Below are 25985 nucleotides of genomic sequence, written 5' to 3' on the forward strand. Positions count from 1 at the left end.
CCTCCTCCGTGGTCTTGGCTTCAGCTCCTGCCTCCAGGTTCCTGCCTTGAGTTCTTGCCTTGACGTCCCTCAGCCAACTGTGACACTGGATACGTAAGCCAAATAGACCCATTCCTCTCTGCTACTTTTGGCCGTGGTTTTTGTCACAGCAACTGAAACCCAACTAGGACATTGATTTTTCACTTAAATGGAATCGTGCAATATGACTGTTTCTGTCTGGCTTATTTTGCTCGATAGCTTCAAGCTTCACGAGTGCAGGGGCATGTGTCAGCCTTTCCACGGCGGAATAATATATGACCGTATGGGCATACCACATTTGCTCAGCTATGCCTCAGTGGATGCTCATATTTTCCCACTTACTCATTATTATGAACCCTGCTGCTCTGAGTATTTCGGAACAGATTTCTTTGTTTGAACACATGTCTTCATTCCCTTCAGTGTATGCCTAGGAGTGGAATTGCACAGTTATGCGGTAGCTCCCATTTTAATCGTGTGGGAACTGTTTTCCCAAGTGGCTAAAGCATTTTCCATTCTCACCCGTGCTGTGTGAGGGCTCCGGCTTCCCCACCGTATTTCCCACCCTTGTGATTGTCTGACTGTGCTACCCTAGCAGGTTTGAAGAGATCGCTCACTGCGCTTTCGATTTTGATTTCCCTAACGGTGATTGATAATGTTAGACCTCAAACCTGGGGTGAACAGCTGAGATGCCTAGTTAAGGAGTCAAAGCAGATCCTGGCTGCCAGGCTCTCTCTGCATCCCTCATTCTTTACCTGTTACAGAGCTCTCTCAATTGGGATATGCCACTCCCTATCCTAAACGTCTTCAGCCTATGGGCTAGGCTGCCCTCCCCACAGCTGGCCTTCTCTATATAATCCAACCATTTAGGTTACCTGGTCCTTTCGTCTCCTCTCTTTTGGTTCTCCTTGCTGCTGTACCTGGTTCCCCTCTCTCCCATCCCCCCTCTACACATGGCCCAGCTCAGTCTGGTCATGTCCACCCTGGACTCCTTTAGATGTCCCTGACTCTGGCTATGCTTCTCCCTAATATCTATAATAAATGTTCTTCTCCACCACACCTAGGAGCAGTCATGTTCTTTCCTTTCTTATTTCTTTTTTTTTCTATTCATTTAAGAGATGTGTGCTTCCATCATGGGTCATTTGTTTATATTCTTCGGAAAACTGCTTTCCAAATCCTTTGCCCAGTTTTGAACTGATTTTTTTTATTACTGAGTTGTGATACCACTTTATATATATGGATCCTAGACCCTTCAGAGATACAACATTGGCCAGGACCCAGCAGGTCATTCTTCAGTGACAGGTTTCTGAGAGGAGGGACCAGGGGATCAGAAAATAAAGAAGATAGCAGAGTTTGGGATCAGGAGGTCTTGCCCAAGGTTTGTCTCATACCAAGCAAGTTTAAGAAGTGCAGCGTCTTGTATTTGGCTTGTAGGGGGAATATGGGGCAGAGTCAGCATTAAGCTGTCCTACAGTGGGGTAAAGTCAGCAGGAAGATAACCAAGCAATGTTGCACAAAGGGAACACAGGCTATCTCAAGTGCACACAGTGGCCTAGGGAAAGATAACCTAGCCTCTTCAAGGAGGAAAAGCCAGGTTACCAGGAACTGAAATCTTAACTCTTCCGAGGCTCTGCCCAGCCTCAGGCTGGACCTTGCCAAGTCTGCACCCAGCAAGGACCCAGAAGCAGAGTTCCCTTGGTCCTTCCATCACGTACTCTGAGATAGCCTCAGTCAGCCTGGCTACCAACACATGGTTTGCAAATATTTCATTTCTGAGTCTTTTTTTTTTATGATCTCATTTTTTTTCTTTCCCTCACTCCCTCCCCACTTTCCTTTTTGCTGTACTAGGAGTTAAATCAGGGCTTCCCATGCTGGGCAAGTGCTCTTCCGCTAACTCTATCCTCAACCTTCCCTTTGAGCTTCCTTTTTTTTGAACAAACTTGGGGGCTGCAGGCACCATATGCACACAGTGCACTTACAGACACACAGGCAGGCAAAACATCCAGACGTATAAAACAGAAAAAGAATGTGAGCGTAAAAAAATTTGGGGGGATTTATTTACTTTTTAAATTTTATGTGTACGGGTATTTTGCCTGCACGTATCTGTGCATATTTGCATGCAATGGCTGTGGTGTCAGATCCCCTGGAACTGGAGTTACAGACAGTCGCAAGCTGCCATGTGAGTGGTGGGAATGGAACCCAGGTTCTCTGGGAGAGAGGCCTGTGCTCTTAAATCACTGAGCCGTCTCCCCAGCTCCCAAGCTGGCTCTGAACTCATGTTAAAGCTCAGGGTTCTGCCAAAGATTCATGAGTAGCTGGGATTATGAGTCTACACCCTTAGGACCACTTTCCTTCTCCCTCCCTTCCTCCCTCCCTCCCTCCCTCCCTTTCTCCCTCCTTTCTTTCTTTCTTCTTTCTTTTTTTTTCTTTCTTTTTTTCCAAAACAGGGTTTCCCTCTCTAGACCAGGCTGGCCTTGAACTTACAGAGATCCACCTGCCTCTGTCTTCTGAATGCTAGGATTAAAGGCGTGGGCCGCCACTGTCCAGCTTTTGGTTTACTTTCCTTTCTTGTCTTTTGCTTTTCTTCTTGCTATCTAGTATCAGTTTTGGCAAATGACATTTCTAATGGAAAATTTCAGGCCCATGGGCTTGTTATTTATAGTATGGTACCTCTATCTTTAAAGCATAGCTCTCTGAGTTAGTAGTATGGTATTCTATTTTATTTTTAGAAGGAATCTCATTGTGTAGTCCTGGCTAGCCTGGGACTTCATATGCAGAGCAGGCTTCTCAAATGCACATAGATCCAACTGCCTCTGCATCCTGAGACTATGGCCTGTGCCACCGTACCTGGCTTGGTCGTGCTTTTTAAAGGATTTTTTTCTGAAGATTTTTAGATGCTGTATAATGTTAAGACCCTGTTCTTAATTTATTAATCACCCCTGTAGGGAGGCATTTTTCTACTTTGTTAATAGTTTTCCTTATCTATTTTCTTCTCCTTTTCTATATTATTTAGTCTTCTATTGATCTTTTTCCTAAGTTCTTTAGAAACACTCATTAATTTTCAACCTTCTTTTAGGAAGCACTGAAGCATTTTCTTACATATATTTTACTATTTACTTCCATATTTTTAATCAATTATTTTTTAAAGACTTATTTATTTATTATGTATACAGTATTCTGTCTGTCTGTCTGTTTGCAGGCCCAAAGAGGGCACCAGATCTCATTACTGATGGTTGTGAGCCACCATGTGGTTGCTGGGAATTGAACTCAGGACCTCAGGAAGAGCAGTCAGTGCTCTTAACCTCTAAGCCATCGCTCCAGCCCCCTTTTTAATCAATTATTTAACTTTAATTGTATGGGTGTTTTGCCTGTATGTATATATGTGCACCACATACAGAGGAAGTAGGGGCTGCCATTGAGATTCCAGATGTCTTAGTTACGGTTTCCATTGCTGTGAAGAAATGCCATGACCATAGCAACTCTTATAAAGGATAACATTTCATTGGGGTGGCTCGCTTACAGTTTCAGAGGTTTAGTCTGTTATCATCATGGTGGGACATGGCAGTGTGCAGGTAGACATGTGCTGGAGAAGCAGCTGAGAGTCCTATATCTTGCAGGCAACAAGAAGTGGTCTGAGACCCTGAGTAGTGTCTTGAGCACATATGAGACCTCAGATCCCACCTCCACAGTGACACACTTCCTCCAACAAGAACACATCTACTCCCACAAGGTCATACCCCCTAATAGCACCACTCCCTTTGGGGGCCATGTCTTTCACACCACCACACCAGGGTATTGTAGGGTGTGGTACATCTGCCAAGGAAAGCTGCGGGTACTTGGTAGAGCCATGTTAAGACAAAGCATACGGAGACCGTGGACAAAATGTCATGGGGTTAAATGAAAAATTTTCATAAGCTCATATGTTCAAACCCTTTTATTGCAAGAGGCTGCTGAGACTACTGGCCATAAGCCCTAGCTGGCAGATGTAGGACAGTTGGGTCACAGCTAGCATGTTAGCATGTAGCTTCCTTCTGCCCGTCACGATGTGAGGTGCTCCACCCACATCCCTGCTGCTGTGTAGCCGCCCCGTCATGCCTTCCTGGCCCGCATGGATGGTAACCCCGAAGACTATGAGCCAAAAGAAATCCTTTCTTCCTTAATACACTGCTCCTGGATCTTCAGTCTGTGTCCTGAGGGGCCCTCGTATGTCTGTCACGGTCTGTCAGACAGCCCCTCTGTGCTCAGACAACCCACCCCTGTCCAGTCACTGCTCACGATTCCCGTCCGCTTTAAGGGAATAGGAGTGGGGAGAAGCAAGACCCAGGCAATTAAAGTCTCCTTGGCGGGGGCCAGGGGGTGGGGGGGAGGGGGTATAATGGAAAAAGGAAGCACAGTTGGCCAGTAGTGAGAAGTCAGGCATAAGGGTCCCTCCGAGCTAATGAAGCTGTCAGTGGGAGCTGAGACGGAAACCACCTGCTCAAATGTCACCCTCCCCCACTCCTTTTGTAAAGACAGGGACTCACTATGTAGCTCTGGTTAGCTTGGAATTTTCAGAGGTCCACCTGTCTCAGTCTCCTGAGTGCTGGGATTAAAGAGGTGACACAACTCACTACTCAGAACCACCCTAGGGCCCTGGAAGTGAATGCAGCAGGCTTGTGTCTTAGTGAGTGCAAAACTGAACGGCTCACTCAGGAGCTAAAAGAATGAGAGGTTTATCACTTGCAGCAAGCAATGTGTGCCCTGAGTTATTTGCTCTCCGGGGCGGGGGGGGGGGGACAAAGAAAACACCAGAAATTCTATGCATATCCATATAAGAAAGTCAAGGCAGGGGCAGGCATACTTCTGAGCACGCTCAGTTTAAAGTTCCTACAAAGCCACCTTCCAACAGGAAAGATGGCTGACACATTCCTGAGCATGCTCGGTTGCAAGTCCTAGACCATGTGCTCAGAGAGGAAATATGGCAGATATGAATGCTACCGGGCATGCTCAGCTCAGTATTATAACGAGCCAAGTTTATTTCAGGTTGCCTAAAAAGAATGAGTCAGAGTGACGTAGTGACCTTAGACGTTCCTTGTAAGTTTTTCCAAAGAGTTTTTTTCACTGAAACAAAAACGACGACTTTGGAAATAAGTTCACCGCCATTTAAAGAGCAGCAGGTTCTCCCCTCAAGCCAGTGCAGGAGTTTGCCTAACTTAGCAGCGAACACCAGCGCTGATGGAGAGTTCAGGATGGTCCAAACTGAGCCCAGCTGGTCAGAGGGCTGCTGAAACCCAAAGCAGGGTTGGTACCTCTCCCACAGATGGGCTGCTAGACCTCAATTACTGACATTTCTTCCTGAGATCTTAGGTTCGGGTTTTTGAACACTGATAACATACGCCTTTCACTACAGAAGCCAGTCTCTGGGAACGGAATGGGTGAGTCTTCCTTCCTTGCCCGGTCAGTATGCAGGGTGAGGTCATAGGGCGCTTGACCTACAGGGAGGACATATCTCTAGCTGCTCTCTGGACAGTGGGGCTGGGCGTCTTACCCATTTATTTTGGAAGACTCAGTTGAGGTCAGCTCCTCTGAGCCAGAGGAAACTGCTCTGGGCCAGTTGCCGTGGGCTGCAGGGCTGCATAGCTCAGGGGTGCTGGCTTTGCCTTTTGTACCATACAATCTGGAGGTCATTTTTAGCTCCATCCAGATTTGGGTCTTCACACTGTCCTTTAGTTCTCCATGCGCTTCACCCTCTGGAGACCTCATCTCTCTGCGGCTCTGTGCGGAGCTCCACCTAAGGCAGAAGCCCAGCTCTACTGGCCCGAAAGTAGCCAGCTGGTGACCGAATCAGGGGCCCTGGGAGGAACTTCTGACCCGGTTCCCACCCTACCACCTCCCAGCTTACCCATGCTGACTTGGCTAATTGAGCTGGACATCTTGCCAAAAACAGCCCTGAGGCCTGGGAGCCAAACTCTGGGGCTGCTGGAGGGCCCAGCTGGGTTCAGCTGCTAGGACTTAACAAAGAAGAACAGCACCGTGGTTGGAGGGTGACTAATAGTGGCGGCTCCAGGTGTCACGTCAGTTGTCAGAGAAGATGATGGATCGCTTACCCCGAGTTCTCAAGACTCCTCCCTGAAGGCTGATAGCCTTACTCACTTTTCAAGCTGACTGCAGGGCCCGCTTCTGACTTTCTCAGTGCTCCACGGTGTTCCCTGCAATCTTCCTGCAGTGGGGTCAAGTTCAGGTGTGGTGGCAGGGCATGCACTCTAAGGCTAAACCTCTCTCCCTGCAGGGTGGAGAAGCTCACAGTTTGGCGAGAAAGGTCAGGTTGAATGCTTGCAAATCTGACAAGAGAGTGAGGACTGTGTTCTTTGGAGTCTCAAGAGCTGCTTCTAAGTCCCAACGAGCTGTGTGCCCTTACATTGGGTATATAAGCTTCTCCGGACCTCAGTTCGCCCTGTTTCTGAAATGAGGACACTATCCTTGCCACCAGAGTGCCATGGAAAAGTCAGCAACATCATTTTAACCCAACATTGGACGAGTTATCCTTGACTGACTCACACACAGCCTGTCCTGCCTGCTAGGTGCTGGTCTGTGCAGAATGGGCTCTTTCGGGTCTTGGCATTGTACTTCAATTCTCTGTGCACCTCGCTCTCTGGAGACCTCATCTTCTTATGACTCTGTGCTGAGCTCCACCAAAGGCAGGAGCTCAGCTCTACTGGCCCAAAAGTAGCCAGCGGGTGACTGAATCAAGGGCCAGGCAGTGGTGGCACACACCGTTAGTCCCAGTACTCAGGAAGGAGAGGCAGGCAGATCTCTGTGAGTTCAAGGCCAGCCCAGTCCTACAGAACAAGATCCAGGGCAGCCAGAAACATAGAAACCCTGTCTCGAAAAACCAAAAACCAAAAGAACAAAACAAAATAAAAAGCAAGCAAACAAGCAAACAAAAAGCAAATAATACATTTACTTTTTTTTTCAGATAGGCTTTTGTTAGAAGCCCAGTATAGCTTTTAACTCTCAATCCTTCTGCCTCTGTTTCCTAAGTGCTGGGGTCACAGGCACAGGCCCTGCTGATCTCAATAAACAGCAACAACAAAACAGAAATGTGTGAGAGAGGCGGGCGTGGTGCTGCTCTGCGCGTACTTCCAGCTTCCCAGGAAGCTGAGGCAGGAGGATCACATATGCCCAGAAGTCTACAAGCCTGCCTGGAAAAAAAGAGGGAAGAAAAGCATAGTTCTTTAAACTAGGAGAATTCTGCAAGTCTGTAATCCCGGCCTGAGCTAGCAAGATCTTAAACTCTTATAGGGAAAATTAGGTATCATATACAAAAATCAGGTTATCTGCCTCCTGCTAGGTCCCAAGCAGGTGCACATTCGAGTCCTTAGAACCACCTTCCTACTATGAAATCGGGGAGCAGAGTGGGGAGGACTGACGTCTAATGGGGATTCCACAATACTTTACAAGGTGCTAGCCACATAGCAGGCGCTCAATAAACATCCCTGTCCCCTAAAATGGCGGGATGTTGGGTAGTGGTAGGTGCTCGCCTCTTAAAGAACACGTAGATGACACCTTGGGACCGCTGATATTTGAGATGAGGCTTGCAAAAGCTCTGACCAAATCGAAAGCAAAGATTTCCAGGTATCTGCACGACTTGGCTTGACAGGGTACTCATCCTGGAAATGACCCAATGTCACCTCCAGCCAGACTACCACTGAGTGGTTGTCACAAGGAGGGCTTCTCAGTCATTCAGGGCTTTCAGTTTCTAAGACTAAAGAGGAAATTGAGACCCAGTGTCATTCCATCTGATGGCTTCTGCTCCCTGGTTCTCACAGAGCCGGACTGATGGCTGGTGGGACTCCGTCCCCCCCCCCCCCCCGCCACCACCGGGCTCTCTCTCTTTTCTTCTTTTAAAAATTTATTTATTTGTTTGCCTACTCTATATAGAAAGCTCCTGGCCTTGAACTCTCAGAGACCAGCCTGCCTCTGCTCCCGAGCACTGATATTAAATGTGTATGTAAACCCGCCTCTGTCTTTTCTCTACAGCAAGTGGCCTTTCTAGTCTCATTGCCACAAAAGCTCTGTGTTCCATGTCAAGCACCTCATAAAACGGCCATGGTAGCACCCTTCTATAATCCCAATATTTGAGAGGTGGAGGCAGGAGGATCAGAAGTTCAAAGTCATCCTTGTCCAAATAATAAGTTCAAGGCTAGCCTGGGCTACGTGAGACCCAACCTCAAATAAAACAAAAGAAGACGATACTTTAGGTCACGGCCTGAGGGTATGGCTTCTGGTATGAACACTTGCCTAGCATTCATGAGGCCCTGGGCTCAGCCTCTACACTGCAAAATCAAAACAAGTGGATTTTTTGTGCTAACTGGGAAATGGCGAGAAATGACTTTTAGGGATTTTGGGGTCCACCAAACTCATGGTGTTTTGTGTTTTGCTTTGCTATTGTGCTTTGAAATTTTCATTTGTGTGTGGATGTGTTCCTGTGTGGCCATGTGGAGACCAGAAATCAACCTCTGGTGTCATTCATGAAGAACCATTCAACTTTTCGAGTTAGTCTCTCTCACTGGTACCTGGGGCTTGCTGATTTGGCTAGCTTGGCTCTTCCGGGGGGAGGGGACTTCCTGTCTCTGCGTCTTCATCCTCAGAAATACAAAGTTTACATGGGTGCCGGTGATCAAACTCAGGTTTGCCATTCCCTGGCCCTGATTTTGTTTTTTAAAGGAGTCAGAGGCGCTGTCTGTCAGCTATGGATGCTGACTAAGAGATGATGCGTGGGGTTTGCTTTAAATAGCTTGGGTGCGGAGGCTAGCACTGATGTGATACTGGCCGTGTGACTGTAACGATAGAGCTGGGTACTGAGAAAATGAGGGGGTCTTCGTACTATTCTACCTTCATTTATATACGTGTGCATTTCTGAGTAATAAAGCAAAAGGTCAATAAGAAAGCGTCCCCCTCTTCCACTGAGCCTGGTCACTACTGCATCTGGGGCAGTGCAGTCATTTTGTGACAAAGAGGGGATAAGCCTGAAGATGAGACTAAGCATCAAGTAAGGCAGCACGGAAGGAGAGCTTTAAAATATCATATGTAAGTGGTTTTGTGCATCTACACGATATCTAGGCTCAATAATTGAGGGGATGCTTGACGTGTGTCCTGAGTCTGGCTTATTTCCCTTATTATGGTGATCTCCAGTTCGTTTAGTTTTCCTGCAAATGACGTAAGTACTTTCTTCTTCGTGGCTGAATGAATTTCTGTGGTGTATATGACCACATTTTTTTTTTATTAATCTGCTGATGGACACGTGGGCTGATTTCACAACGAGTGGAATCATTTTGAGGTGGTAGATTCACCAGCTCAAGAACTGGTTTACTTTTAGATTTCTTCTTTAGTTGTTGATTTGTTTATGTGTTTTGTGTGGGGGGTGGGGGGTGGGTGGGTGCATATTGGGCACACTCAGGGACAACTTCCCACCTTCTGCTGTGAGGATTCTGGGACTAAGCTTAGATTGTCAGGATTGAGGGCAAGTCCCTTCACCTGGCTAGTCATTTTACTAGCCTGGAATTCCTTTTCATGAGATGCTAATTAACATTAAAAAACAATTATTTGGCTGCAGGTACTCTTAATTATTCTAGAAAAAGGAGCAACATCAAGGCCTGACCCTTCGTCGATGAGGGGTGCCACCATGGCATCTGAAAGGGCACCAAGGTGGGAAGAAAAGCTTGTAGAAAACCGATGGACTCTCTCAGGGCTCCAGGAAGCACCAGAAGATGCTATTTTTTGCTTCCCCACTGGCCTCTGGGGAAGAGGATGTCCACATCCCAATCACAGACCTTATAGTTTCTGGGGCGGAAATCACAGAACCAGAGCTGGGAAGGACAGCTGTCCTTTCTGGCCTCCAGCCCACAGGGATAAGGAGACTTCCTTTCTCTGAGCCCCCCAACACCAAGCAACCGTGCCACGCAACGATTACACACAGGGTGCAAACAGCGCTGTTTCTAGCTGACCTCACGGCCCAGCTGCTCTCGGGGGATGTCCTCCGTTCTGTAATGCAAGACCAGTCACTGTGGTTAGCTGAACCCAGCCGGGTCTCCTAGATACGGACATTAGACAGTTGCCAAAAATGTGCGGAGGAAACGCTGGGGAAGAACAAGGAGGATGTGGAAAAAGGCCACAAAGCACGGATCTCTCCTTGTCCTCTGGATGCTCACAGAGTTCTGCCTGGGGCCACTGGGGCTCAACTATGCTCTAGGCCAGGCATCAGAGATTGGGATAACCGAAATCTGGAAGCCAGGATGAGTGGCAGGTCACAAAACTGTGTTTATTCTCAGTCCTAATTGGGCCCATTTTTTAAGATCTTGTTTAGTTGAACTGTAACCCTTAAATTTGAGCAAATATCAGAATCTCCCACAGCATGCTAGCTGCTGGGCTCACTCTCTCAGTTTGATCCAGCAGGTCTGGGGTAGAGCCTGAGAACCTGTATTCTAACTAAGCACAGGAGTAAGCCCATTCTGTAGTAAGGTTCCATATTTGACAATCACTGGCTTTTACCCCTGCAAGACCCTGACTCTCGGGCAGAGGGAGGAGGAATTCCAAACCCTTTGTCCTTTCACTTTGGCTGAATCAACCATAAGTGGCTCAGAGTGGTCCTGGGTAAGAGCTGAGAGCTTACGTTATATTTGTTGTGCTTAGATTTTTCTGTAGTGCTGGGCACGGAATCAGGGTCTCATGAATGCTAAGCAAGTGTTCTATCCCCGAGCTCACTGTGCGGTCTTGAAAAGTTATCTATCCTCTTCTGGGCCTCAATTTGTGCCCCTGTAAAATAAGCAATTGACACATTTCTGTATGTATTATTGTCTTCATTAGGGCTGTTGCTGCTGCAATGAAACCATGTGCCCAAAGCTATTGGGGGGGAGGGTTATTTGGCTCTATCACTGAAGGAAGCCAAGACAGAAACTCAAGCAAGGCAGGAACCTGGAGGCAGAAACGGATGTAGAGGCCATGGAGGGATGCTGCTTCCTGGCTTACTCCTCATGACTTGCTCAGCCTGCTTTCTTATAAGATCCAGGACCACCAGCCCAGGGGTGGTCCCACCCACCATGGGCCAGGCCCTCCCCCATTAATCACTAATTAAGAAAAGGCTCTACAAAAAAAGACAAGATTTCCTGAGTTAATTGGGAGCATGGGGACCTTGGGGGAGGGCAGAAGCGGGGAGGGGAGAGGCAGGGAGGGGAGCAGAGAGAAATGTAGAGCTTAATAAATATCGATAAAAAAAATTAAAAAAAGAAAAGGCTCTACAGGCCTGCCTACAGCCCAGTCTTATGGAGGCGTTTTTAAAATCAAGGTTTCCTCCTCTCCAGTACTCTAGTTTGTGTCAATTTGACATCTGTCTAGTCAGCACAACTATTGTTGCCATCATGAAGACGTTTTGAAAACTAAAAAGGAACACAGGGAGGCAGCATCTCCCAGGGGCCGTTGTGCTTGCAAGCTCACTGGTTGTGGGACACTACCTGGGCATGGATGTTTGCCAGCTGTGGGTTCTGGTCTGAGCTGCCTGACCTGGGGCTGTTGAGAAGATCAAGGTAGGCATGTCAAGTGTTAGCTATGATGACTGCTTCTGTTTTCAACATCTTTTAAGATTAAGAAACCAGAAAGATCTCTCCTCTTCCCCATCCCCGCCCCAGTGTGGATCTGGAGACCTTCACATAGACTCCCAGTTCCCATGCATGTCTTGAGTTTTCCCCTGGAGTGAGGGTTGTTCTGGGAATCACCTGAGCCCTCAGATTCTCCAGGGATGAATCCTTCTCTGATTCTGACTCATTTGATGATTTAGCATTGGTGAGGGCCTACTATGTACACAACACAGGGATTGAGGACCCTGGAGTTTAAAAAGCCCTCCCAGGTCCCTGCTCCCTATGGAAGATGGGAGCAAGCAGATGCTGATCTTGAAAATACACAGGATGACATTAGAACGCAGCAAGAACTGGCTCCCTTGGAGGAGAGAGAAGAGCCCTGCCAAGGTCCTGAGGCCGGGTGAGCATAGTGCCTGCAAGGAGCTAGGCTGGAGGGCTGTGGAGGCAGGAGGATGGGCAACAAAGGGTCTAGCCTCTATCCTGAGCCTGATGAAGGCTTTAGAGATTTGAAAACGGACAGAGCCACACGATGTGAGGGGCTGTCTCTTCTGGCTATAACTAGAGAAGATTCCAGGGGCCAGAGGAGATCTGTTAGAAACACAGCACGTGCTGTTCAGGAAAAGCGTGCTATGTTCTGGGTGATGTGGGTATGAGTTCGTCTTAGGAAGAGGATGCTGCATTTGAAAGATCTTCCGAGTCTGCTCCATGAACTCAGAAGTGACCTGGGAGCCCCAGGCTGCCTGGTGTCCCGATTGTCTAGGTGAACGTGGTGACTTGCACTGAGCTCTGGTGGGATTCTCTTCCTCTCTTGAGAATTTCAGAGCCACTGATTGCATCAAGGATTCTAAGATGAGAGCCCCCTTCCTGTGTTTTGGGGTTTTCACCTCCTCCAGCTAGTAATCAGACTTGTTTGCGATGATAGCAGCTGATACTTAACAAACCTCAGCCACTTGCTGGATACATTCTGTGACAACACTGCCCCTTGTCACAAACTCACACCCTTAGGGGCTATCGGGAACTCCCCAAAGTAAAGACGTGTGTCAACCTTGAGCCAGCTAATCTTCACCCTGGACCACAAGCAGGAGGGAAGGAAATGTGGAGGCTCTTTTTCCACAGCGGAGGCAGCAGGGACCTCGGTCAGGGGTCTGGCCCCCCAGCTGAGTCAGTTGTGTGACCTCAGTTGTCTAGTGGAACTATTGAGCCGAAGACTGGCCCTTGTAGACCCTACCCTCTGGGATTTTGGTGGTTCCAAGGAGCTCAGGCTGGAGGCTGGGCACATCTCCAGCCGGCTCAGTGGCTCTCCCTCACACTTGCTACAATGTAACCTCTCAATGCACACTTGCTACAATGTAACCTCTCAATTCACACACCCGCTTCCTCTTTCCTTCTGGGTAACTGGATCATGGCGTTTAGCTAATGCTGCCTTTCCTCTGTGTGGGATCTTCACCCAGGCAGGCTGGTTTACCTTCTCTGTGCATGGCCCCCTCCCAGCCGGGACACATCCTTTGCTCATCTGGCTTCTCTGTCTTCCCCAGGCTCCTTCTCCTCCCAGACATCCCTTGTCCTTACTAGCCACCGTCCTCCTCTAGCCACTGGCATTTCTCCAGACTTCTCTCACCTGGCGCAAAGCTTATTGGAACATGAGCCATCTCTTCTGACTAGCCCCTGGTGACAAACGACATCTAGCATCTTCCTCCCTGGAACCTTGCACTGAACATTGGATAAGTGTGGGAAGGCCATTGCCCATGGAGTGCCACCCACCCGTCCCTCCAAGCCACTCTCCCAAGGCATCAGCTTGGGAAACCCAGAACTTGCCTTCCTTGGAGACTCCTCCAGGCTACAAGAGTGGGTTTCTTCACAAGGCCCTGTTCACGTCCAGAGGCAGGGCTACCCAGCCACTTCCTCACCTTTTGTCCCCATTGCCCTCTCCCTAACAAAGCCTTTCTCAGTGGAAAAGGGCCTGGACACATAATCCTTGGCCAACACAAGCAACCATTGTAGCCTTAGGGAAAGGGGGTGGGGGCAGAGAAATAGGATGAGGTTTTGATTTCCCTTTGCCAAGGCTGGCTCCAGGGAAGGCCCCAGCCCACAGCTCATGACTCAGCCTCTGGGGCTGCAGCTGCAGTCTGTGCCTCTTGACTTGCTCTGCTGGGGGCAGGAAGGAGGAGAAGGAGGAGAAGAAGGAGTGGGGCCAGGGTGCTTGAGCTTTCTAGAGTAATCTCTGGGATGGCTTTTCCCATAGGGAGCAAGGGAGCTATTCTTATATCACTTTGCCACATCTGTTCCCACTTCACTGCCTGAAAGACTGAGGCCCCAGGCAGGCAAATCGTTATCTTAGAATCATTTAGTAGGTTTGCAGTGTTCTGAAGCTGAACCTTTGCAGCCCATAGCCTGTTCATCTCCTTGACCCTGCTTCGACCCTGGCCCACTTCCTGCCCACATCAACTTCACACTTAGCCCCCTCTGCCCTATCTTGACCTCACTGGTGGTTGATGCCATTTATAAATGAGTGCTTCGATGTCATTTGGAATATAATGGGCATGTGCTTTCTGAGCTGACTTCAGAAATGAGCTGGTCTCCCCAGACCTCAGCGTCATTTCAAAGCCGTTGGCACAGTTAAACACAAACAAGAAAATAATAAAAATAGCGAAGCCAATCATATGAGTACTTTGAAGTATAGACTAATTTCAAATCATGGAACATACTTGTAAAGTGGAACAAGAATGTGGGGTTTTCTGATGGGCTGTGGGCCCTGACTGTGGAACTGGTCTCGACAGGTCGTCAAGCCAGCATCTGCTGTGCCTGTTCTTCGCACTTCAGGCTATAGAGTGCGGGGTGGACATACTGGACGTTCCTCGTTTATTGTGTGTCTTTTGTGTCCTGTGGTTAACAGCTATGCCACAGATGAGGAAACAGGCTCAGAGTTGGGATTTCCATCTGGGCAGTTGGGCTGAGTGACCGTACAGGGCCCCTCTCTTCACCTTCCTGCGCCCTGCTCTTGATTAGAACACAGGACAGCAGAAGTACCCTAGGGTTCATGGTGTTGTCATCTGCAAAGTGGGAATATCCAAGGGGTCAGGAACTAGTAGGGCAACCCGGGAACTCCCCATCCTCATCATCAAAATGCTGTGGGACACCCCTAAGAGCAATGGCTCTGGAGTAGTCACAGAGCCGGCAAAGGGGGCGGAGCGGTCCTGGGAAGCTGTTCAGGCCGTGGCTCCGGAAAGCTCTGGCGTCTGAAGGGACGATCGCCCCGTGCGCCAGGAGCCCCCGCGCGCGGGCTCCGCGTGGCACTTCCGATTCGGGCCGCACGCCGTGGCTCGCCAGGCCCGCCCCCGCCCCCAGCGCCCGCGCCCCCCGCCCGAGCCGCGCGGCCCGCCCTGCCCGTGTACCCGCCCCGCGCCCCTAGCCGGTCTCGCCGAGTCCGGGCGGCTCGGGACAGCGCGGGTGGACAGAGCGGCTGCAGCTGGAGCTACCAGTGCAGGCGCCCTGCCGTGGGGGCCGGGAGCGGGCCGGCAGGAGGCGGAGGCTGCCGGCTGCTCTGCGATCTGGCAGACCGGGCACTCGGGCGCCTGCCGGTTCCCGTCCTCGCGCGGCCACATGGCTCGGCTCTGCGCGCTGCTGCCCTGCCTGCTGCCCTGGTACTGCACGCTCTGCGCGGCCGCGGGCAGTCAGACCCCAGGTGCGTGCGTGCGGGTAGCGCGGGGACGTGGGGGTTTCTGGGGTACTAGGGGTCCGAGTAGCCCCAGGATGCAGGAGCCAGCCTAGCAGGGTTCGAGGCGGGTGGAAGGCGGTGTGCACCAGGTTCAGGCTGAGTTACTTCGTTTTGGCTGCTTTTAGCCATTTCTGCCCCATTCACTGGCGAAGTGACCTGCAGGAGGGGTTTGAGAACACGCGTCTCTGCCCCTGAGAAAAAGTCACAGTGAGCTACCCCTCCCCCTGTCTTCCCCCACTTCTCTTGATCTTTAATGCCTTGTCTCCAACTTGGGTGGCACTTGTGGAATTGTGTGCACATGCGTGTCTGAGTGTGCATGTCTGGCTGTCCCACACGGAATCAGGCTAGCAGGTGATTGCTTCCCACAGCAGAAAACTGTGGGCACCGTTGCTTCTGATCAGAAAAAAAGGCTCTTCCCCTATTCCCCTCCAAGCCCACGACATAGCATCCTCAGATACTATAGGTTGTCTCCCAGGCATAGACCAGAGACATACCACATACATCTTACAGCATGGATACCCTTTGGGTGCTTTGGGGGCATACAGAAAGGCTCTGTCATTTCTAGGGAACGTTCATGTGCGCAAGTGGGACCCCTTTTACACAGTCTTGGGTTCCTTTGCCTGTCACAGCGAAAAGATAAAGGGACACCCCCCCCCATTTACAATGGCCCCCGGGGGATCTTAAAGGAGCATCCTTCTCTGTGTGTTTTATCAGTGCTGTTAGCTGGGGAGGCGAGGGATACGACTATGGAGAAGTGGAAATTCCTTCCAACTTGTGTCCATGAATCACCAGGCCTGGGAGCCAGTGAGCTGTCATTCCTGCCTGGCTGTGCACACAGAGAGAGGACTGCATGAGGATGGGGCCCACTGACTGGCAAATGGCCTAGAGCGCAGGGCCATGACCTCACACTTCAGTCAGCCCAAGTGGGCAGGTCACCCCCCGTGTCTCTTTTTATTTTTGAAGCTCTATATTTATCCTGCTTGGGGCTGGGCAGTGCAGATGTCTCACAGCCACTTCGATGCTTTTAAAAAAGTTTCCTTTCTAACCTCGGAAAAATATATAACAGCGCATTCCCTCACTCCCTTCTCCAGCCCCTCCTTTATCTGTGTCAAGGGCCCGGATCCCCTGGGTTTCTAGGTGTGTTTGTTTTGGCAGCGGCATTCTTGGGAGCGTGGCGAGGTCTCTACCCCAGGCTGGTGACTTCAGGGGGAGTTGAGGCAGGTCTGGAATTTCAGCCCTTTCTAAGCAGTGCTCAAAGTTGGAAGGCTTGTTGCTATGGTGATGGGACTCTGTTTGACATCATTTGTTTACTTCTGCTAAATATATATATATAAAAGACCGGACAGCTACAGAAAGAATGTACGTTCACAAATTTATGTCTACCTGATGGGTGAGGCTCAGGAAGTAATGAGGAGAAAAATGAATGAACTTGGGCTAAGGGCTCTGTGATAGGTGATGCTCACCGCTGCCTGTCCATCTCCCCCTCCCCAAAGGGAATTCCCAGATTCCTCTTACCTTTGTACAGCGTACCATGAAGTGACTCTGTGTTTACCTCCAGCAGACGGGCACCACCCTGGGAAACTCCGTGACTACGTCGTGACTGTGCCCTGTAGCACGGATTTTCAGGGACGCTTCTTGTCCCATGTGGTTTCAGCCCCCACAGCAGCCACTTCGCCTAGCCACCTCCGGGTGGCTCGCAGCCCCCCGAGACTGGAAAGAGAGACCTTGAGGCCTGGTGGTCCAAGGCACCACTTCCTCTACTTCAACGTGACTGTCTTTGGGAAGCTGCTTCACTTGCGCCTGCAGCCCAACCGGAGGTTGGTGGCACCAGGCGCCCCTGTGGAGTGGCACGAGGACTTCCGGGAGCTCTTCCGACAACCCTTGCAGCAGGAGTGTGTGTACACTGGAGGTGTCACTGGAATGCCTGGGGCAGCCGTTGCCATCAGCAACTGTGATGGATTGGTAAGGGACAAGACTTTCCCTCCTTCTGAGCATCGAGTTCCTTTCACAGCCCTGACCCCCTACCCATTCCCAAGAACATGGTACACAGTGCCACCACCATGCCCTTACTGGCTGCCATGCTCTGCCAGGTGTGAGGTAGCTGTAGTGGGATAGTACCTTTTATTCAACAGGAAACCACCAATAAGCTACTTGCTGGGACCTCTGGGCCCAGACTGAAACAGGTCATAGCCTAGGTCAGTGGTTCTCAACCTGTGGGTCATGACATGTTTGTGGGGGATAAAATGGCCCTTTTACAGGGGTCACCTAAGGCTATCTGCATATCAGATATTTACATTATGATTCATAACAGTAGCAAAATCACAGTTAAGTAGTGATGAAGATAATTTTATGATTAGGGGACCACCACAATGTTCAGAACTATATTAAAGGGTCCCAGCCGTAGGAAGGTTGAGAACCACTGTTGTCGGGTGTGCTGGTGGCTGTACTCAAAACCTATGCAGATCTGGACGAGCTATCCTTTCTATGCTTCTTCTCCTGAGTCTGTCTGCATGCACACCTGGGTCGAGGCATGGGGAGATGCTTCGTCTGTGTATCTTGGGCCTGAACTAAGGTAGGAAGGGGGTGAGCAGAACTATTCAGACCTCCTCAGGAACTGTCCTTGTCATTGAACCAGTTCACTGGTCTGCTGACAGTGGCTGACTGCTAGATGCTGCAGGGACCAGGGCCATGTGACTCTGACTGCTAGTGAGATGTACCTTACAGAGCCACAGGGTGCAGTGCACTTGACGACACTTGTGCTTGGTGGCCAGGGCTGGTGGATGGGTGGGCCTGGAGCTGGACTTGCCTAGGTTGGTGTTGCTGATTGCTGTGGCCTCTGTGTAAATGCAACCCCCCTTAGCTATGTCACCTTGGATAAGTTGTTTCCTATCTCGAGAATTTACACTTAATTTTTTTATTGCCTTTATTTATTAGCTGTGTTCATCCTCGGTGATAGGCAGGAATTAACTGCAGTACATGATATGTTCTATCCTAGGTGCTCACTGCGCTGGATGGTAGAGTGGGCGATGAGGGTCACTGCTTCGGGTGCAGGTCACAGGTCAAATGAGGGTGGAGCCCCTGCTTAGACAGGCTTAGGGGAGGAGGTGCCATTGCCTTAGAACTGCCCAAACATCATCAATAGGGATGCATGTGTGGGCTCTTGACGGCAGAGTGAAGGACGGACTCAGGAAGGCCTGAGAGTGTTTAGGTAGCAAACAAGGGTTGTAGAAGGCCCAGTTCGCCTCCTGGGAAGGGTTCCCTCAGGAGCTGATAGTCTGGGACACTTTCAGGCCTAAGGATCAAGATTGGGACTGTGTCCAGGTGACATCAAGTGACCCAAAGGGTTGCTCATCATGGCTATTGATGCTCTGTGTCTGGAGGAACATGGGGTTCCGGTAGAGGCCAATTTTTTGTGGGTGCTGGGGGGGCTCCAGGATTCAGAATGGGGTCTCTGCTTCTTGGTCAGGGCTATCTCCTCCCTGGGTCTACCCAGAATCCAGATTATCAGCTGAGCCTGTCTCCCCAAGTCCTGGTCCTCAAGGCCCTGTCCTGGGTTTCTAAGGGAGTCGGCTACACAGTGCTCCCTGTCTGTCTTCAGTGTCTCTCGGAGTCAAGGTCTGGTGCGGAAGTGGCCACATGTGTAAGATTTGTCACATCTGGTTCTGTTTTCCCACACTGCAAATGCTACATTTTTAGTGGCATAGGGTGGGATTGGGGAGGGGCTCTGAAGGCAGGATCCAGTCCTCCTTTTTCTCCCACCACTAGGTCCCAGCCACCTCTGAACTAGAGTCCTTTTACCTTAAAACGGGGCTGCAGTGGGCCTGGGAGCTGGCTTAGTCTTTGGTTAGGGACTTGCTGGGCAAAAACGTTGATTTTTCTTCCTTAGTTGTATCTCCAGGCTGTGGCTGGAGGGGAGGGTGGCTGGGGCTGGTGGACCTCCTGGTCTCCATGGGAGAGACCTGGGTGGGCTCTCAGTGAGCGCCTGCAGGAGCTCTCCCAGCTCTGCAATGGAAAGTTTTGAAGGTCCTGCCAGGTCCCTGGCACGCTGTTAGAAACAGCACATAGGCCTTTCCCTGCCTTGAAAAACCTGACCCCATCACCGTTGTCCACATGATGTCTCATCCCTGGCAGGTCAGCTGCCCGTGTCTGAAGATGACCCTAGCACAACAATTTCTGTAGTTGGTCTCAGCTCAGAACAGCCCCTTCCCGTCCTTGAAGAAACTATGTCTGGAAGAGGCTCTTGGGGCTCAGTCTCCCTCTTTATTTCCCAGCTAAGAAAGCAAACCCCAGTGATGGGAAGAGACCCAGGGTACATACAAGCAAGTGAATGCCTTCTCAGGGTGGGTGGGATTGCCAAGGCACCTCCCACCTGACTCAATGGAAAAGGATAAAGTTCACAGGGGTGGTGATTCAAGGCCAGTGATGGCCAGTGAGATGGTAGTCATAGCAACAGCTTCAGGATCCTGGATACTGAAAGCCACAGGGCTGTTCCGGGGACTCCTGGGATCGGTAGGGTGCTAAATGAGGTGGTTTTAAGGCTCCTGATCCAAGAGCTAACTTGCCAGCCTTCTATATAGCATTATCTTCCTTAGAACTTGGAGTCCAACTAAGAAAAATGACGCATCAATGGCCCATGTTATATGGGGGCTTTAGATCCAATGAAACTTTCTGGTTTCCTAGCCTCAAATCACGTGGTTTGTCCTCTATCCATTTTCAGATCTCATCGTGGACCGCTATGAAATAACTCACTGCATGTCATAGAACATGGCAAGTCTTGTGGTCTGCTTAGCTTTCAGTGACGTGGCAGGCACTTAGATAGGCTGGCTTAAGAGGGAGGTCTGTAGGTGAGCGCATCTGTCAGGACACAGACTGCTTCCAGAAGGCTCCTGGCCTGGAGATGTGGGGTTACTGTCCCCACAGTTCCTGCTGGCCCCTTAACCATGGCCACTGTTGTGGGAAAGTAGACGGTTTTTATTATTTAATTTTATGTGTACGAGTGTTCTGTCTCCATGTATGTCTGTGCCCCGTATGCGTTCCCGAGGAGGTCAGAAGAGGGTGTCTGATTCCTAGTAATTGGAGTTACAGCTGCTTGTGGACAACCATATGGGGGCTAGGAACTGAACCCGGCTCCTCCACAAGAGCTCTCAACCACAGAGTCATCTCTCTAGTGTCAAAAGTAATGGCCATAGTCCAACCTCCTCGGGCTTGGTGCCATATGCCTGTAACCAGCTCTACCCGGGAGGCTCAGCCAAGAGAATTGCTACAAGTTTGGTGCCAGCCTGGGTTATATAGAGCGTTTTGGGCTACATGAGCTACAGCATGAGGCTCTGTTTTATTTAAGAAGAAACGAAAGCCTGCCCGAGTTGAAGGCCGGCCCAGGTTACTTCGTGAGATCCTGTCCCAGAATTTAAACAAATCATAAGAGGGCTAGGGATGTAGCTCGGTGACAGCATGCTAGCATCCGCAAGGCCCCAGCTTCAGTTTGCCGTGCCACAAATACAATCCTAGTCTCCAGGGGCCTTTATAATTGCTTTATATAATCTACCACGGTCCTCTTTGGGATGCTGTAGTTCTATAGATGTGTTTGTTGTCTGTCTCCATCTCAGTGAAGTGGTAGTTCAATGTGAAGTTGAGGTGTGTGTGTGTGTATGAATGTAAGAGAGAGAGAGAAAGAGAGAGAGGGGGAGAGAGAGAGAGAGAGAGAGAGAGAGAGAGAGAGAGAGAGAGAGAGAGAAAGAGAGAGAGAGAGAGAAAGAGAGAGAGAGAGAGAGGGAGAGAGAGAGAGAGAAATGGGAGGAAGATATCAGATGGTTTCCTCTATCAATCATTTGTTTGAGACACAACTTCTCACTGAATCTGGCCAGAACTTACTGTTCTGGCAATCCCCCTGTCTCTGCCTCCCTAGCACACACTGCCCTTAGCTCTTTACATACATACTGGGGATCTGATGCTAGGTCCTCATTTGTGCGAGTGCTCTCACCCACTGGGCCATTTCCCCGGGTATAGGGACACGTCATTTTTTTTATTATATTGAGAGTATTTAGAATGGCCCCTCCCTGATGAATGGTTAAGAAGTGAACTAATGAATGGATGGATGGATGGATGGATGGATGGATGGATGGATGGATGACACTGCAGGTGAGTGGCCTTACGGCTGCAAGCACAAACATTTGTGCTGCTGGTAACTGAGAGTCACACAGGGGAGGTGTCAGAAGCTTGGCGATATGAAACATTCTAGCGGTGCAGTCCCCAAAGAGAATTTACTTGTATTTCGTCTGCTCTTGCACCTCAGTAGAGGGAACTGGGGTTCCCAGAGGGTCAGTGTGTTGTCAGGGCCACTGGGGCTGTTGACATGGGATTTGGGTGTCTGATGTACCCGACTCACTACTCTCCTGTGCTTCCCTGACTCGCACAGGAATCTTCTCCTAGGCTGCCACAAGAGCTCATCCATCACTTGCCACAAACTGACCCTGTGTCAGAGTCTGAGATAGACGTTTATACTTGTTATCTAATATGGGAGAGATATAGCTGAGAGCCACGGCAGGACTTCTGGGCTCTCCCTTGGCTGGCTGTCCCCTGCTGAGGGAGCTGTCTGTACCCTTTTGCTGGAGCCGCCCCAGGTGTTCTGGTTGGCATCTGAGCCCACAGGGAGCAGACAGCAGGGCCTCCGTGCAGGGAGCTGTTCCTCAGTTCAAGGCTTGGCAGCCACGTTGCCTTCTGGCACTGAAGGCCTGCTTCCTGTCTCCTCGTCCTGAAGCCACAGTTGCTGCCAGGACTGGGAGCCAAGCAAGGGGCCAGGCAGAGCTCCCAGTCCGATCATGGTGGGCTGTGGCAAGGATGGAGTGGGATGGGGGAGCCTTGGAGCTGTGTGGCTTCTGGGCATAGGGAAATGGAAACATGGTGGCTTCGGCCCCCAGGGAGAAATGCTCTGACTCTGGATGGCCTCCAGGACGTGGTTTGCGGAGGAAGGGGAGGCTCAAGACACCTGTAGGTGTTAACCCTACCCTGCCACTTACACCAGGACCCCTCCTTCTGGAGCTGGCATGCATGGAAATAAAATAGCCAAGTTGTTAGTGTTACTAGCCAACTGAGTTCTGGTTGGCAATAGAGGACAGTTCATTGTCACCACCTATGTCATTGTCGTCATTATCGTCATCACCATCAAAACCACAGAGGGGCATGAACATATTTGCACTGTGGTCTTCCTCACCTTGGGTAGCCACTGACTTGCCTGACTTGCTGTTGGCCATCTGCACTTCATAACCCTTCAACCATTTCCTGGACCTCAAGACCCTCCTTGTCTTTGAGGACAGTCTTAGATAGTTTTTTTTTTTCCTCCCCTTTTTGGATTTTCAAGACAGGGTTTTCCTGTGTAGCCTTGGCTGTCCTGGAACTCCTCCTGGAACTCTCTCTATAGACTAGTCTGGCCTCAAACTCACAGAGATCCACCTGCCTCTGCCTCCCCAGTGATAGGATTAAAGGTGTGCGCCACCACTGCCCTGCTTGGGCAGTGACTTTTCTCTCAGAGGTGTTGGCTTTGTAGGGAGGAGGTAATGTGGTCCTGAGATGGAGAGAATCCTTGGTCGCTCCCTCCAGGGGTGTGGGTGCTCCCAATGGCAGAGGCATGCAGAACCACCCTGGCTTGGCTTAGCCCCACTCGGGGTGTGCACAGATGGTTCGCTGGGGTTTCTATTTCCTGCTTGCTTTCTGCATTTCTTCTGACTACCCCAAGCTGACCCGCCCATCTGTGAAGAAGACCTGGAAGCCCTTAGTCATCGCTTTGAGAACCATCTCATGGAATGGAAGCTTTCAGTTCGGGTGTGTGGTTCTCGGTCCTGACTGTGTGTGGAAATCCACCTGGGTAACTCTGAGGGCATACTGATGTCCAGGCCCCTCCAACTGAGCTTTGATGTCACGGGGCCGGGGCATGGCCTGGGTGACAATAGATCTGCAAATTCCTCGGATGATTAAAATTGAGCGTCCAGGCGGGAGGACGGTTGTCATAGCCATGTATTTGACAGAGAAGTGAAGGTCAGATCATGGGGGATCAGGAAAGAAAATAGAAAACCCCACCCTGCTGGCGTCATACCTCAGGAGACATCGTCCTTTCCCTCCCTCATTTTATCTCCCACCCCCAACCCTTTGGTTTCAGAAGTAGAAATCGAGGCTTGGAGAAGACCTGTGCCACTTAGCATGAATGGGGTCTCAGACGTGCCAATCCCCCATGGAGCCTCACCACTACTTGGTGGGAGAGAAGGAAGAGTCCATTGTAGCGGTGCTGTGGTCAGAATTTAGAATGTTCCCCCAGACATTCTAGTGGTAAGGTCTGGTCACCAACTTGTGCTGCTGCTGGGAGGTAGAGACTAACAGAAGTTAGGCCGTTGAAGGCAGACTCTTGAACAGATATATGGAGACCCCAACTGCTTCCTGGCACCATGAGATAAGCCGCTTTGCTGTACCCCATGTCCTCTGCCGTGCCGCCCGGTGCCACCACAGACTCTGAACCCCCATGGATCGGAGCCATGAGCCACATGTACCTTTCCTTCTTTTAAACTTGATTTTCTCAGACATTTTGTCACAGCCACGAAAAGCTGATGACCACAGTCTCCTTTTTGAAACTGCTTTAGGGGAGGGGAGTTGTAGAGTTCCGTTGCCTTCTGAGAGAAGGAAGCCATAAGCCAGTCAGACAACACACCATTTTAAATAGAAAGAAATCACTCCTGGGTAAAGTTACCCTCTGCCAGCCTCCTGTTCTTGTTAGGGACTTTTCCTACCTGTGGGATGTGCCCTACCCCCCCCCCCCCCCCGTTCTTGGGAATGTCTTTTCCCATTTCCAAGCAGAGGATCTGAGCAGGTAAAAGCCAGGTTGTGGCAGAGCCAGGAGCCAGAGACAAACCTTTCTGGGGTTTAAGAATTGGGCTCCCATCCCTGGGCCCACCATCCCCTTTCTGAGCCCCCAGCCTCTAAAACATTGATTTTCAACCTGTGGCTTGTGGCTCTTTGGGAGTCAAAGGACCCTTTTACAGGGATTGCTTATGGCCATCAGAAAACACAGATATTTACATTGCAGTTCATAAGAGTAGCAGATTACAGTTATGAAATAGTAATGAAAATAATTTTATGGTTGGGGGTCATTACGAAATGTGGGACTATATTAAAGGGTCACAGCACTAGGAGGTTGAGAACCACTGCTCTAAAACATAGTTTTGAGTGATGTTAAGGACAACCACAACAGGAAATATAGATTCTCCACATCTGTCACTGGAAGGCAGAAATGTTGTCTGTCATGTGTTAATTACCTCTTTACCAGATACGTTCACAGAATGTCACCTTGCCCAAGATCACCTGGATGAACAGCAGAGCCAAGATTTGAACGACAAGTCATTGAACTTAGGGTCTGTGCATTTCCCCATATTACCCACGATATTGCTACAGATGAGCTAGGTTTAGCCCCTCCCAGAGCCTGCAGAGGTCACAACCCTGGAAACAGACTCAGTGGCCATCCCATCCCAGGCAATAGCCCCAACTGGTGGAGACTCTGGATTCCTGATGTTTCTACCAGCGCTTGTCCTGTCCTGGGAGTCCTCATGTTGCAGGCTGGGGGGATGGTAGAGCATACCCATTGAGGACAAGTCTGGCTTTTTCAGCCCCATCCTGTAAGGGCTCCATGCTGCTGCCTGTTGTCAAGGCTGCAATTCAGTCTGAATCAGTCTGCAGACTTTCCTGGGCTCAGGCCGAGGCCTTGGCTGCCCTTGCCTCTAGCAGATCGCCCGCAGTCGGGGCCTCACATCAGGTTTGAGTTTGCAGCATCCCTGGGCTTTCGTCTGAGCCATGCTGACTCACACTTCTGAGGAAGCAGGCAGCTTGGGTGCTGTGCGTGTGTCTCCTCTTGTGTTCTAGTCTCCCCGAGTCCGCAGCTGCCTTACTGAAATGTGACTCATACGCCATGTAGTTTACCCGTTCAGAGCACACAATTCAGTGAATTTGATCTTTCTTTTCTTTCTTATTCTTTTTTCTTTCTTTCTCCCTCCCCCTCTCCCTCCCCCTCTCCCTCCCCCTCTCCCTCTCTCTCTCCCTCTCCCTCTCCTTCTCCTTCTTCTTTTTAAAACAGGGTTTTTATGTGTAGTCCTAGCTGCCCTCACTCTGTAGACCAGGCTGGCCTCGAACTTAGAGATTAGCTTGCCTCTGCTTCCTGAGTGCTGGGTTGAAGTGCACCACCACACCAGGCTTCCAGGGGGTTTTCTTTAGACAGGGATGCGCAACTGTCTCCATAGCCAACACAAAGTTTTTGCTGGCTCATAGAGAAGGGGGTGCCCCTTACCTCTTGCCCTGGTCATATCCCTCCTCCCTGCAGCCACTCACCTACTCTCTCCACACATTTTCCTATTTCCTTTCCTGTAAAGGCGCTCCAAGAATTTGTCACCTTTTGTATCTGGCATCTTTCACTCGACCCAGCGTTTTCAGGCTCATCTGCTCTGTGGCATGCATCGGGACTTCATTCATTTTTATGGCCAGCTCTATTGCACAGATATGTCATGTTGACGGTAGGCGTCTGGACAACTTGCCCTTTGTGATGGCTATGAACAATGCTTCTGTAAGTGCTGGTGTTCGGTGCTCTTCTGGTTGCTATGACGAAATGTCTG

General features: G+C 50.2%; 1 protein-coding gene across 2 annotated transcripts in view; it reads left to right on the top strand.

The window, feature by feature from the left end:
- Positions 1–14992: 14992 nt before the first annotated feature.
- Adamts14 (ADAM metallopeptidase with thrombospondin type 1 motif 14) overlaps positions 14993–25985 on the top strand; it is a 67468-nt gene continuing 56475 nt past the window's right edge. The window contains exons 1-2 of one of the 2 annotated variants that reach the window (XM_075980173.1): positions 14993–15309; positions 16901–17304. In XM_075980173.1, coding sequence (XP_075836288.1) covers positions 15228–15309; positions 16901–17304 — 486 coding nt within the window. In that variant the 5' untranslated portion in view covers positions 14993–15227. The remainder of the gene's footprint in view (positions 15310–16900; positions 17305–25985) is intronic. The other variant, XM_075980174.1, reaches the window with a different exon arrangement.

The sequence above is a fragment of the Microtus pennsylvanicus genome, chromosome 7 (assembly GCF_037038515.1).
Source record: "Microtus pennsylvanicus isolate mMicPen1 chromosome 7, mMicPen1.hap1, whole genome shotgun sequence".
In the NCBI taxonomy this organism is placed as follows: Eukaryota; Metazoa; Chordata; class Mammalia; order Rodentia; family Cricetidae; genus Microtus; species Microtus pennsylvanicus.